Genomic DNA, 14881 nt, shown 5'->3' with positions numbered 1-14881 from the left:
TTCCTATTTTACTTTCACTTGTTCAGAATCTTCTGGTGTTGGTGGCAAAATGAGAGGCAGACTTGGATTAAGTATATAAGAAATTTTCAATGCAGTAAATAAGAATGACATCTTGTCATTCCAGCAAACATAGTTTGTCCCATCAAAACGATACAGTTTCACAAACTCTTGATTTATCACGAAAACATTCTTGGACTCCATTGCATTTAATACCTTAAAATTGTTGAGGCAGTGGGTATAGAATAGGCTTTGAGGCAGGATGAATCACTATCTTTAAGGTATTAATTGACTTTACTAGATTACTATAAGATTATGGCAATATACCTCGATGATACAACAAAGTCTGAAATCTGCATACAATAACTCCTGGAAGTTTCCCTTAAGAACTCTTTATACGAACCAAATTTAAATAGACTAGAAGAGAAGAAGAAGAAGAAGAAGAAGAAGAAATAGAAGTAATATATATCTGAATTGAAAGGCTCATCCATATTTATAGATAATGAAAAACCATGTCACATTTTCTAAACAGACACATCTATCTATTTTCAACAAACATGACTGTTTGTTTTAAATTGACATATTTTCTAATAGATGTGACTATATTCGTTTATTAAAAGACACATCTCCCAATAGTTGTAACTGTTCGTGTGTAATAAACATGTTTGTTTATTAATAGATACATCTATTCATTAACAAACATATTTGTTTGTAATTTATTTACAAAAGTAAAAATAAGATAATTATTTTATTTCACACACATACATATCAAATATCATTATATATCTATATATCTTTTTTTTTCTTCTATTTCTTGTATTTCAACAATATGAGAATTCTTTCTCTTTACTATCTAACATACAAGTTATTTGTGACAAACCAGAAATCGAAGAAACATATTCTCTGCTTCTTTGATTAACACACAGAATCCGACTAGGATATATAATTTCTTTCATTATGTATGATGACCTGATCAAAATTGATAATCGTTACTAGAAAATTAATTAACGGATACCATAAATTCAATTTGAATACGGCAACTAAAATCTTGTAGTAGTGGGCCCCCAGCAGCTCAAACTCATTGCTTTCTCCAAAGAAGCCTCCCTTGCGTTCAACCTACTTTTAGCATTCCTACTTCCATTTGCTGCTGTTGTTGATGAAGACCCAGACCCAGAAGAAGAAGAAGGCATCTTGGCTTGGGCAAACGACCTAATATTGTTCTTGGCATTTTGTTGTATAGACCTTACAGTGTAATTCCACCTGCAATCTTTAAGTGCTTCCACAGCACCAATAGCGGCAGCCACAACCCAAGCTTTCCTTGTAGGTGTCATAGTTTCTGTATACATGCGCGTAGAAGTGTAGATGGGTTGAGGTAGAGAAAGGGGTCGGTGGATCTCTATATGGTGGGATAGAGAGTCAAAAACCAGTGGCAGCTTAAGGGGGAAAAGAATCAATGGATTCTTCATAACAAATGCCACACTTTGTTTTCTCGAAGCTCTTTCTTCTTTTTTGTTTTTTTTGAGGATGTGATACCATTATATTATTCCAACGAGGGACACAATGGGAATAAATTATTTAATCAACGTGAAAAGTGTGTTTTCCTAAACAGTTATATTTTATTAAGTAAATTTAAATCAAAGATATTTCAATAAAACAAATGGCCCAAATAATTTTAGTTATCAATTTAAATGCTGTACATTACTGTCCTTGCTTTGGCTATGAATAGTTCATTTTTTTTGCTAGGCTTCCTTAAGGTGACAACCGGTTAGTGTCTTTTGGGCATCTGAATTGATTAATTTTATAAAATTAGATTCAGATAATATATAATTAAATTTAAATTTTAAAAATAATATTTATATTAAATTTAAATTTAATTTAAATTTTATATTATTTGAATTTATTTATATAAATAATTAATTAAATATAAAATATATTTTTTTATGATAAATATAAATATATATGATATTTGGCCCCCTAAATTGGTGACCTTACTTCGTTATTATCTATATTCAAGTACGATTAATCCAAAGCCACAAATATTTCTTTCCAAGAATGGAAGAGTCCTATTAGCTCCATACATGCCAATTACAAATTTCCTCCAATTAAATTTTAAAAACAAAAACTCAAATTTTCTTATTGATAGTTCTGTTTTTGGAGCAAATTATAAGATATTTTCGGTACATGTAAACTTTTATTCTCAAAATTGTAAGTCTCCTATTTTTAAATTTAGAAAATAATTATTTTTTTTAGTGATGAATGCATGCCACATGACCATCTTATTTTTCACATATTATTTTTAATTTTTTACATAACTATATAAAAAAACATGGAAAATTAATTAAGTATATTACAATATACCCAATAAAAATTCATTTTTCATAGAAAATAAACACTATTATTATATAACACTTTATTTTTTTTTTTAATTTTATTTTTCCTTCTTTCCTCAGATGAGAAAACCTAAAATCTACCACATTAAAACCTTACTGTATTGGGACCCCAACAGCCCAAATGCATAATTTTCTCAAATTTCTTCTTAGTATCTCCCATCTTATAAGTCGTGTTGGATGACAAAGAAGAATAAGAAGAAGAGTAGAAAATCCTGGGCTGAGCCACGGATCTTATATTGTTCCTGGCACGTTGTTGTAGAGATCCCATAACATAATTCCATCTGCAAATTCCTTGGTCTTTCATTACCTCTACTGTGCCAATACTAGCTGCCACAATCCAAGCTCCTCTTGTTACGCTCATGTTTCTTTCTTCTACAGTGCAACTAGCCACCACCAGGCTATGCCTCTGATGGCTTTTCTGGCAGCCCAAAGGAAATATATATGGTGTAAAGGCACAGAGGTTCCACGGTCCTTAATTCCCTCTTCATATAGGCGTAGGACTTCTGGAATTCTTGTGCAAGGTTAATTAAATAGCATATGAAATATCACCCATAGTTTAGGAACTGGCTCCAATTATTTATGCGCCAAAACCTTATGCTTAATTTGTTTTTAGCTCTATGCTTCCGGATGTGGACACATTGTATATATATACATGGATGCATTGGGAATTCTTGCCTAGATTCAGTTATTATGAATTTAAGATAAAAATATAAGAGATTTCTATATTTAATAAGTGAATTCCATTATATATTTTGTGTCTTAAATTTATAATGAATTAGATTTTGATAAAAAAAAATTAGGGATAAGTATACTTTAATATCATGTAGTTTACATATTTTATTAATAGGAGTTTGTGATTTATTTTATTTTATTTTATTTAAGAGCATGTGTTACTGTGATTTAGCACTTAAGAATATAATTATTAAACAGTATCAATATATACTGACGTGACAAGTTTCCTTATACTTTTAAATAAATCCCACCTATTTGACTGTATAATTATGTCATTCATTTAGTATCAAGTTGGGAAAAATGAGAGCAGACTATACATACAATAAAATAGATAGGGCCTACTTGTTACGCCAGTTTAAGAGTACAAAAAGACTTATCACGTTAGCATACATTAATGTCATTTAACAATTTCGGCTTTAAATGCTAAGGACGTTATAACATAATCCTTAAGTGTTAAAATAAAATCCCTTAGACTCTTATTAAAAAAGCACGCAAGCAATATGATACTAAAGTGTATTTATCCAAAAAAATTATCTTGTAGCATGTATTATACACATAAGGGAATCATTGGGATATTAGATATAGACAAGAGCATAAGAGCTGACGTACGTTGTTTTTGTAAAAATAGAACTAAAAATTTTAAATAAAGGCAAAAAATAATTTAGAAAACATACTTTGGATGGTCTAAGCATTGGATTAAACTATTACGTATATTAGTTTGGTTTTATTTTATTAGGGTTTAAGTTTTAAGATTTCCCTTTCATATTTTTAAATTGCATTTAGATGAAAATTTTGAAATGTGAATGTAAATTTGATAATATACACAAAAATGTTTAATGTTAAATAGAATTATTAATTTAGGTCTCACAATATAAAAATTAAAGGTTTTAACAAAGATTATGCAAGAATTACATAGAAATATTATTTTAAAAAATAATTCCTCCCCCCTTCAAATTTCTCAGGCAGTTAAGTAAGGTTTTATTAATTAGAAATGGTAAATTTATTTTGACTTGGCAATTTAATTTAGATCTATTTAAATTTATATTTAATTCGAAATGATATAAATTTAAATGATTTAAGAAATAACCTGATAACTGGTAGAATTTTGATTTGAAATTAATCTATTATATGTTGACTTGATTAACTCAAAATTAAATCCAAAATATTAAATAACTAAAATTAATTTAATTTGCTTAATTTATTTGGAGGGTCCCTTAATTCTTGGCTTAAATTACCTGGTAAGTTGAGCAACTTGTGACCACTTTGTAAGCTTAATTTCATATTATATGTTATAAAGTGTTGCGGTCGATCGAAATTATCGATGATTATGGACCTGTGAAGCAGAGAATAAATGAATTCGAGATTTATCGAGGTATTTTTTTTGAAAGTTAAGATTTTTTGACGTTCAAATTAGAACTGATATGATAATGAATAGTGGGCAATATTAATTAAAGAGGATGACATATTTGATTTTGAGAATTTGAGCTACTTATGTAGAATTCTGTTAGAATTCTGATGGAATTTGGTTAAAGAAAATTTGACTAAAATGAAGGTTATCCTTAATAGATAGAATTAATTAAAATATTTATGGTTACTGAACAGTTCATTCAGTAAAGTAAATAATAATTTATTAGCATGGAAAGAACAATATTATGCACAAATTAGAGGTTGCACTTGTAGTTTATCTTGATCTTTCCACCACATGTAGGGAGGAAAAAAAAAAAATTCAAAACCAGTGATAGACTGGTTAGCTTATAATGCAATTTAAGAAAAAAATGTTCGAAATTTCATGAATCCTCAAACAATCCAAGACTGAAATTGCAGACATAAATGGGCTGAAGGAACACACATATAAATAATGAAAGGCAGTTATATATACATTCAATGCAAAACTGGCACTACATTAACAAGTGTGAGGGTTCAATTAGGACCCCAACAGCTCAAATACATAACTGTTCTGAGAGACTCCTCAGATTGTTTCAACTTCTCATCTCTCAGCTTCTTCGAAGCAGCAGAAAGCAATTTTTTAGGCTGCTGAGAATATGATCTGATATTGTTCTTGGCATGTTGTTGAAGTGACCTCAGTGCATAGTTCCATCTGCACAATCCTTGATCTTTCAGTGACTCTACTACTCCTATACTTGCTGCTACCATCCAAGCTCTGCTTGTAGAACTCATTTTTATCTTGTAAACTATGGACTGGAACAGAGAACTGAAACTGGTTTGATGTGAAATGTTTAGTAGCTAGGAAAAGAGACTGATATCTTGCCTTGCGGTTCTGGTGTGGCATATGGGAAGAGTTCTCATACAATATATATATATAGGGAAAAGGTAGTGAAATAAATTAATAAGCAGTGATGGTTTCACCAATAGTTTAGGCAAGCCAATAGTTTTAAGCAGTGGTATTTCTAAAACAAGCTTCCACTATCATTGAATGGGGACAGCTGAGAGAGAGAGAGAGAGGGAGACATTAGTGAACTACAAATAAACAAAGAGATAAAATAATGGTGATGAATGGTGGGGTAGGATTTGCAAATTGTTGTTTGTTCTTATTCTAAAGTTTGAGCACCTTGTCATATAAAAAGAAAATGGGTTTCTTACATTCTGCATACATGATAAGAAAGGAAGGAAAATATATATATTTATATATATTCTTTTTATTTGGATATACTTTTCTCTGTTTATGTATTTATTTTTTTTAAATTGAAAAGAAAATGATAAAAGAAAGTCTTTTTTTTTTTCTCTTTTCTTATAAAAAAGCGATTATTTCTTATTAGTATCATGTCTAATACATCTACCATGTTAGTGTTATTCAATAGAAAATTATAATTTATACTACGTTTGTTAAGCAAATTCAACACACAATATCAAATTGACAAAAAAATAAAATATAATCCCTTATATGTTAAATCTTGTCATAAGAATTTTGTACACTTTTTCAAAAAAATATATATATATTTTATTCTTTTTCTTTGGATACAATTTTCTCTATTTTTTTTAATACAACACACAATATTAAATTGACAAAAAAATAAAATATAATCCGTTATATGTTAAATCATGTCATAAGAATTTTGTATACTTTTTCAAAATTATATATATTTTATTCTTTTTCTTTTGATACAATTTTTTCTATTTTTTACTAATTTTTTCCTTAAATGAGAGAGAAAATAATTAAAAAAAAATAATTTATTCTCCTTTCCTTTTTTATTTTATTTTCTCATCTTTAAAAAAAAATAATTATCCCATTTTATTTTCCTAATTTTTTTTTCTTCTTTTGTCCACACTTTCAATTCAAACAAAGCCTTATTTTTCACTAAGTCTATTTTTAATTTATGTATTTATTACAAATTAAAAATTTAGAGCCTATTTAACATTATTGTTGAATTTTACTATCGTTACTTTGAAAGGTATTAATCACAAAATTACTATTCTAAAAAATAATTTATCTATTGGTAATAAAATAAAAAAATTATTGTTGGGTAAAAAAAATTGTTTGTTACGAACAAAATGACCAAAAAAGGCAGCAACTGTAAACATATTATTTGAACTTACTAACTATTAATCATTTATTTTATTCCTATTAGATTTTTAATAATTATATTCAATTTACATAATAAAATGTATTTAAATTTAAAAGTTTTAAATCGGTGAAATATTAATAAACACCAATAAATTTTTCACAAATATTTATAATATAATTATTAAAAATTAATATTATATTGAATTTCTAAAAAAAATAATTTATTGACGTGGAAATGAAAAGAAGTGTCTTATATATTGGTTTAAATGAAATTATGTGAAATGGTGAAGGATATTTTTGTACACATGAAACTAAAATCTGCTGCTTGGTCATCCTTGAAAATGTCATTTGCATGAAACATGCTGCTTTTCCAAAACGTGGGCTTGGATGTCCTAAAATTGAGTTTCTAAATTTAACCAAACAGGTTGAAAGTGAGATTTTTTTTCCCCTTTCATGCCAGGATGCAACCCACAGAAATAGCCTCCTGTAGAAGTTTAGTTGCCTTGAGTTTGGTGTAATAAACTCTTACTCCGTAACACAGCCGATTCATCTCCATACTTTCCAAAATGAGTTCAGTTCAGATGGCTTGTTTCTCTCGTTATTAATATCAAATGGTATTAATACAGCCGACTGACACATCACTTGACATCTTCATTTCCCATACACCAAGATTGGCCATTACTTTCTGGCCACTTAATGCAGTTCTTACTTCTTAGCAACTCATATTGGCAGCTATTCAATTATTGTGCTTGGACTTGCATCCAAATTATTAGCCTTCACCTTATTCATGCAGTCCTTTAAGCATCAATTCAACATACAGTCCATGCACTCATGCAGGGTAATTGAGTTCTGGTACAAAATCTGCAGCAAAATTGCTCAAAATTTTTTACTGAAACCATAATAATGAGGTGGATACGGGGCTGTACATTGGAAATGGATATTAGTTCTGCTGGCCACAGTAGACATAACCAACCATAGCCAAAGCAATACGCTACAGGATAATATGTTTAGAGCTCAACTAAGTTGAGATATATCAAAATCATCTGGAAATTTGAAAGTGTCAGCCGCTCCAAACTTCCTTCGTTCTTCCCAATCTTCAGCAGATTCATCTTCTTCATCAGTATTGTCCTCTTCATCATCATGACCATTGATAGGTGAAGCTGGATCATGTATACTTCTGGATCGGCATGATGTGGTGGCCAGCATTGTCACTTGGTTATGATAAGAAATTTCCACAACAACTGTATCATCATCAGCTGGGAGTGGTTGTTTCCAAGGTTCTCCATCAATTCTCATGAATGTGTGGTCAGCTGCACCCTTACAGAACTCAAAACGAATTCTACTTGCCTACATGTAATAGAGTGAGCAAAAAAGTCAGCTTGTCATAAATGTGATATGAGAGAGTGTTGCTGTTAAAATGATGAGTAAAATTTCTCATCAGCACATATGCGTTTCAGAATTTCAGATTTATTTTAACTCTAATTGGTTCAGGACAGATTTGTGATATGTTTGTACTACAGAAATTCTAAACTCCCTTCACCTAGGACCCAGTTAAGCCAAAAAATCTCTGACTCAAAAGGACAAGGAAAAAAAGGGTTAAGCTGCGGGTGTTTAAAAACTATAAAACTGCAAAAAAAATTTTCATTTCATACCTGTGCAAGACGAGTCCCATGTCCACTTGGAGCAAGCAGTAAAAGCCCATGCCAGGCATTCCTAAAACCAACAACTTCAATAAGGCCATCATCTACGTAGGGAGGGGTGAAGTCCCGCTGTAAAAGAAAGATTTATCTAGTCATTCAGAAAAATGTATTGTTAAAAAGTGATCTGATTGGGAATGGGAGACAACAATCTTATTAAGTGTATGCACACACAAAATTTGTGTTATAAATATGTGTAGAGAGAGAGAGAGAGAGAGAGAGAGAGAGAGAGCTAACATCACGCAATTTCTTCCCATTGGGCTTTCCCCAAGGATTGAGTCCACCAGAAAAACTGGGCAAGTTGAGGCAAACAATGGACCTGATGCTGTATATTAAAGACAAAGTATCAGAGAAATGATGCAACTGATCATGGAAAAATGCAGTTAACACAAGAAATCAAATTCAAATTTGAAGTTATTGAAAAGTATCAAACCTCTGAATGAACCATTACTATGCTCAGCCAGCGACTTAAAAGGCAATAGTTGACAATTATTTTGATAATGTGCATTTTTAGCATCTCATTCCCAAAATGTTATGTCCCATTTAATTCTCCAAAAGTACATAAATAGTGTTCTTGTTCCCTATCTACCACAGAAATTGATTAAGTTGCATAAGAACTGTGTAGTTCCTTTATCAAAGCATTCAATTGCACAATTAATACTACTAACTGAAGAGGGTGACGGGTGAAAAGACAGTGCACTGCATAAAGACCAACACATGTCACCTGCTAGGAATGTTAAGGTCCTCCCATTGGCCTTTGCTTTTCATGACTTTAACCCTTGTAAGCTGTGCTATGTTCCTGCATAGATATCAAGTCATTCTCAAAGACATAGACAAGCCAACACAAAGCCAGTAAATAAGAACACTGGGAAAAATGAACAAAAATTTAAAACTAAGCACCCAATTCTTTCAACTGATAACATTTACCAACTTATAGCTTGGATAAAGTGGAATGGGACAAGTCATATGTCTGATCCCATTTATTTGGGATTCAGCTAAGTTCGGCATTGTATATACTAAACCACCAGATTAAAAATCCATCTAATTTTGGGATTAGCAAGAGCTGCTTCCTAGAAACTATACGATTAACTACAGTAGACAGAGTGGAAAAAGACAAGTGAATATGCTTGTCGAAGAATCTTTCAACAATAACAAGAGACTCACCGTGAAAAAGAATGAAGAAGAGAGGCAGAAAACCATCCTTGAGTACATCCAAGCTTTAAATAAGTACTCTAATCCCAAAAGAAAAGACAAAAAATAATAATAATAATAAAGTAAAAAACCAGCAATAAGTAATATGATTTGGACAGGGATTTAATCAAGGAAAATTATCAGATACACATACAGTGTAAAAAAAAATTGAGATTAGTAGATTTATGCAAAATAAAATTGATAATGGATCCAAGAGATAGGTAGGGAAGGACCATGACTAATATTTACATGTGCTAATTATGCCATGAAATGTTGGTTATTGCATGCAAATAAATGTTGCATTCATTGTCACTTTTTGAAGATGGACCAACAAATGTACATATTTAGTATGAAAAGTTTAACTAGTTTACTGTGGCAATAGTTTTTCCCCCTCTCATTTCCCAAACCAACTTCTAAAGGACTCGATTGTATAACTAAGACGAAATAAAATGAATCCAAAGATTGGAAATTTATAGAAACACACCCTCCCTCCCCCTCCAAACACTCCTCTAGATAGTAACTCCTCCGAAAATGATTATTGATTCTACCAAGTTTTAAAAATCCAGTTAACTGCCCCATCTCCTCCAACTCCACTTGTCCATCATGAGGTATCTGACAACAATCCATCTCAAAAAATTTGTTGTGACATCACAACAATTACTACAATCCTGTGTTCTTTACAATGATTGCTACTTTAGCATCCATCATACTTCTTAATGATTACTCAAAAAGAAAGAGAATTAAGGATAGTCGTGTTAGCTCAATGTGAACTGCTTAAGAGTTAAGAGTACTACTATGTTATTTTTGCATGTGGGTGGAGGCTTGAATAAAATTAGCAAGAGGATCCTTCAAGTCATCATTAACATTTAGCTTCATTAAATATGTCTAAACCAATTTTCAAACAGAACCAGCAAAAAGAACTAAAACAAAGATAAAAAAAGGGAAAGATCATGTCAAGTTCTAATCTTGCCTACCAAAAATGCATAATATTAAACATTTGGTATGATACCTGGTTTACTAATTGGTTTTTAAATTTCTCTGGATGTAGCTTCCTCTCAGAGTGAAAGGCATATGATACTTGAGCATCCATTCCTATACAATATATAACATATCACTCAAGAAAGTTGGCAAGAAGAATAAAACAATACCAGTTTCTACAAGCAAGAATCAATGTCAACCTTTGCCTGTTGCTGAAGAATGCTAGTGTTGGAAAATAATATTGATTTCTCCGTTTTCTTTTTCAGCACCATAAGTCATACATATAACTGTGAAAAAACTTTGATTTATAAATACAAAAACTTAATTAACTCTTTGTTGTCCATGAGAGAGCTACCTAGCTAAATATTCTTAGTTCTTTCTTTGCCTTTCTTCTTTATTTTACTCATGAAAACTATAATAACCAGCCTCTAGCGAATTTCAAAATTCCTAATTAGTAATTTCAAGCCTTACCACCATAAATCTAACAAAGGTAGTACTGTCCAAAGCTGCCCTACATCCTTAGCAATTCATAAATTATGGTATACATCTATAATAGTGTTCCAAGAGATGTCTTATGGAGTATGTTAGAACAAAAGAGGGTATCTATTAGATACATACAAGTGTTGAAAGATATGTATGAAGGAGCAACTACTATTGTGCGCACAGTTGAAGGGGACACAAGAGATTTTCCAATCTCAATTGGATTACACCAAGGATCAGCTATAAGCTCTTACCTTTTTACATTAGTTTTAGATGAATTGACGAAACATATACAAGAGAGTATTCCTTGGTGCATGATGTTTGCAGATGATATTGTTCTGATAGATAAGACGCGAGAAGGAGTCAATAGAAGAGTTTTGGAGAAGTACTCTAGAGTCAAAGGGCTTTAAGTTAAGTAGAACGAAGACAGAATACATGCATTGCAAGTTCAGTGAAGGCCAAACTGGTGATAGGGAAGGAGTTAGTTTGGATGGAGTGGTACTGTCCCAAAGTAATCACTTTAAATATCTCGGCTCAGTCCTTCAAGTAGATGGGGGATGTGAGAAGGATGTTAGTCATAGGATTAAAGCCGGATGGTTGAAGTGGAGACGTGCAACGGGAGTTTTATGTGATCGCAAGATTCCCAATAAGTTGAAAAGAAAATTTTACCGTACAGCCATACGACTGGCTATATTTTATGGTAGTGAGTGTTGGGCACTGAAGGAGTCGTATGCGTTTAAGATAAGAGTTGCAAAGATGAGAATATTAAGGTGAATGAGTGGCTATACTAGACTAGATAAAGTCCGTAATGAGAGTATTAGAGAAAAGGTAGGAGTGGTGCCAATTGAGGATAAGTTGAGAGAAGGGAGATTGAGGCGGTTTGGTCATATGAATCGTAGACATACAGAGGCTCCAGTTAGACAAGTAGAGCACATTAGGTTAGAGGATAGAAAGAAAAAAAGGGGTATACCTAAATTGACTTGGATGGGATTAGTACAACATGACCTAGAAACATTACATATTTCTGAGGATTTAACCCAAAATCGTTTAGAGTGGAGAAAGCGAATCCATATAGCCGACTCCAAATTTTTTGGATAAAGACTTAGTTGAGTTGAGTATACATATCAAAACCTTAGGAATTATTCTTGATTCTTTAATTAAATTAATTAGTTAATTCTGTCAATAAATTGATAGAGGTCAGTGTATCTGTATAGGTGATCGATGTCAATTTGCCTTTCTTCTCTCCAGTCAGACTCACTGCAATTGGGTTGACCAATCTGTGAGTTAGATATTGATTATTTTTGTAATTTTAATATTAATTATATATCTGGCATGCTCATGCATTTCATAAAATATTTAATTGTACACATAAATAGTATATATATTAGGGGTATTTTGGTTATTGCATATTTAATTAATTATTATTTATTTGTGATTGTTGCCCTGACGATAATTTGGGGCTAGATGTGTCACTACCTAGGGATGGGGTTGGGACGTGCTCGTTCAACCAGCTACGCACTGGAGTGGACTTTGTATCCCACATCCGAAACAGGAACGAAAGATTTGGGCCATATATGTGGGAGCCTTCCTGATCTGGTTAGTGCGCTTTTGGGAATGAAACCTCCCAAGGGACAAATCCGTGAGGCCCACGGGCCAAAGCTGACAATACTGACTGGAGAAGGATTAGGCTATTACAATTTGGTATCAAAGCCTAGTTCCCTCTAGTACGGTGTGTGATGCGAGGACGAACCAGGCGAAAGCTGGTGGGCTTGTCACGACCCAGGGATAGGGTTGGGACGTGCTCGTTCAACCAGCTATGCACTGGAGTGGACTTCGTGTCCCACATCCAAAACAGGAAGGAAAGATTTGGGCCATATATGTGGGAGCCTTCCTGATCTGGTTAGCACGCTTTTGGGAATAAAACCTCTCAAGGGACAAATCCGTGAGGCCCACGGGCCAAAACGAACAATACTGACTAGAGAAGGATTGGGCTATTACAAGATTTATTACTCATATATGGTATATATATGGATATGGATTGGACGAGTAGATGCGGCTTGAGCTAGTTTTGTTGGAACCTAGTCCTTATGAATATGGAAAGTCGGGGTTAGGCACGGCTTTGAGTTGAACTCGCTGGTTCCCACACTTGGTTTTAAATGAAAGTCTGGGTTGAGTTGAGCTCACAGGCAGGATTTGGATTGAAAGAGTTATATAGGGGATCAGCTCCCCTATTTATGTACTGATGTAATACACTTGGTATGTGAGCACCCAAAGTATATTCTTGTGTGAAAATTAGATGATTTGCTTGATATAAGTGCTCGATGTACATTTCATACTTAGAAATGCATCAGTCTTAGATAGCTATAGAAATTATAATTATAATAAATATTTATACTCATTGAGTTGAATGCTCATTTCTGTTCATATATTTTTCCTTAGATTGCAAGAGGAGCAAGTTTATTTTCGGGTCTAACCTACATTTTTATTCGCAGGTTGTGGTGCCTCTTAGTTAATATTTTTTTTTTATAGTTTTTATTTTTTTATCTGTTTAGTTAACTATAAGAACTCCGATGTGATATCAATGTATTATGTATTATATTAACTAATGGAGATTAATTGATTTGTGCATGATGGGTATCTCCCCTAGTTTTTTTTTTTTTTTTAGTTATCAGTTTAGGTTGGTCCAAGTAAATTTATAAGATTTTATTTTATTTTATTTGCCTATTGGGCCTTAATTTTGATTCTGGTTATGGGTTTAGGAATAGTGAGGCTTACTACGGGCCTCAGGGGCTTTATGCCAGCCTAGGTCATAGTGTCGGTCTGGCCAGTGGAATCAGGTCGTGACAATTCCAATATGCAAATTTGATATCATTGCAATCAGTTCAGTAGTTTGTTCAACTATATTTGCTTTATTGGAATTTTGAGCACTATTATTCGTATTTTTTTTTTATGTTTCTTTAGAAATTTGCATTCATGTTTGTAATGCCCTTTCTTGCCACAATTTAACAAGTTTTTCCTTTCTTTGATTTGCTATTGCTGCCATAACTAGTACTATTGTCTGCTACTTCAGAAAAATTTCTTTTATTTCCAAAATTTTTCTTTTGAAAATTTTGACCTTCTTGCATAAATTTAACTTTTGTGGTAGATTCAGATACAATTTTCTTATGTCGATTTCTTGTTTCTTCTTTAATGTGCAAGTATTTCTGAATCTGTTCAAGAGAAAAATCTTCTGTGGTATACAATAATTTCTTCCTATAATCATTCTAACTAGGAAGAAGTTTTTCTTCCTATAATCATTCTAACTAGCAAGAAGTTTTGCTATCATTCCTCGTACTTGCAATGATTCAGGAACTATCACTTTCAAATCTTTAAGTTTTGAAATAAGGACAAGTAACTCATGGACTTGATCCATAACAAACATATTATCAATCATTTGGAATTCAAAATATTTCATGATGAGATTTTATCCATACCTTATTTTTCTGAGTTGTATTTAAACTCTAGTGATTTCTAGATTTCCATTGGAGACTTGATAGAAGTAAATAGATCATATAGCCTATATGAAAAGTTGTTAAAAATATGACATATGCACAACAATTCATCTTCTTCACATTTTTCCTATTTTACTTTCACTTATTCAGAATCTTCTGGTGTTGGTGGCGAAATGGTAGGCAAACTTGGATTGAGTATATAAGAAATTTTCAATGCAGTAAATAAGAATGGCATCTTGTCATTCCAGCGAACATAGTTTGTCCCATCAAAACGATCCAATTTCACGAACTCTTGATTTATCACGAAAACATCCTTGGACTCCATTGCATTTAATACCCTAAAATTGTTAAGGCAGTGGGTGTAGAATAAGCTTTGAAGTAGGATGAATCACCATATTTAAG

General features: G+C 32.2%; 3 protein-coding genes across 3 annotated transcripts; all 3 read right to left on the bottom strand.

Annotated features, from left to right (window-relative positions):
- Window positions 1-931: 931 nt before the first annotated feature.
- LOC110638500 (uncharacterized) lies at window positions 932-1486 on the bottom strand. The gene has a single exon (XM_021789080.2). The coding sequence runs from the start codon at window positions 1461-1463 to the stop codon at window positions 1038-1040; it is 426 nt and encodes a 141-aa protein (XP_021644772.2). The 5' UTR covers window positions 1464-1486; the 3' UTR covers window positions 932-1037.
- Window positions 1487-4971: 3485 nt separating this feature from the next.
- Window positions 4972-5456, bottom strand: LOC131179538 (uncharacterized). Its single transcript, XM_058146417.1, has one exon. The coding sequence runs from the start codon at window positions 5295-5297 to the stop codon at window positions 5040-5042; it is 258 nt and encodes an 85-aa protein (XP_058002400.1). The 5' UTR covers window positions 5298-5456; the 3' UTR covers window positions 4972-5039.
- Window positions 5457-7504: 2048 nt separating this feature from the next.
- LOC131179239 (diacylglycerol kinase 5-like) lies at window positions 7505-10775 on the bottom strand. Its single transcript, XM_058145432.1, has 6 exons — window positions 10540-10775; window positions 9504-9571; window positions 9064-9138; window positions 8577-8664; window positions 8295-8411; window positions 7505-7989 (listed from the first exon to the last, which is right to left on the bottom strand). The coding sequence occupies exons 1-6, from the start codon at window positions 10618-10620 to the stop codon at window positions 7657-7659; spliced, it is 762 nt and encodes a 253-aa protein (XP_058001415.1). The 5' UTR covers window positions 10621-10775; the 3' UTR covers window positions 7505-7656.
- Between the last annotated feature and the right edge of the window lie 4106 nt (window positions 10776-14881).

Source organism: Hevea brasiliensis, chromosome 4, assembly GCF_030052815.1.
Source record: "Hevea brasiliensis isolate MT/VB/25A 57/8 chromosome 4, ASM3005281v1, whole genome shotgun sequence".
Taxonomy (NCBI): domain Eukaryota; kingdom Viridiplantae; phylum Streptophyta; class Magnoliopsida; order Malpighiales; family Euphorbiaceae; genus Hevea; species Hevea brasiliensis.
This window is presented reverse-complemented; position numbering and strand designations above follow the sequence as displayed.

Excerpts from the sequence above, each read along its gene's own strand:
- LOC131179239 (XM_058145432.1), bottom strand. The coding sequence starts at position 10,620 with ATGGATGCTCAAGTATCATATGCCTTTCACTCTGAGAGGAAGCTACAT. Across the intron at positions 9,139-9,503 it reads CTTCTTCATTCTTTTTCACG|GAACATAGCACAGCTTACAA; the intron begins GTGAGTCTCTTG and ends ATATCTATGCAG. Across the intron at positions 7,990-8,294 it reads ATGGGACTCGTCTTGCACAG|GCAAGTAGAATTCGTTTTGA; the intron begins GTATGAAATGAA and ends TATTACATGTAG.
- LOC110638500 (XM_021789080.2), bottom strand. The coding sequence starts at position 1,463 with ATGAAGAATCCATTGATTCTTTTCCCCCTTAAGCTGCCACTGGTTTTT.
- LOC131179538 (XM_058146417.1), bottom strand. The coding sequence starts at position 5,297 with ATGAGTTCTACAAGCAGAGCTTGGATGGTAGCAGCAAGTATAGGAGTA.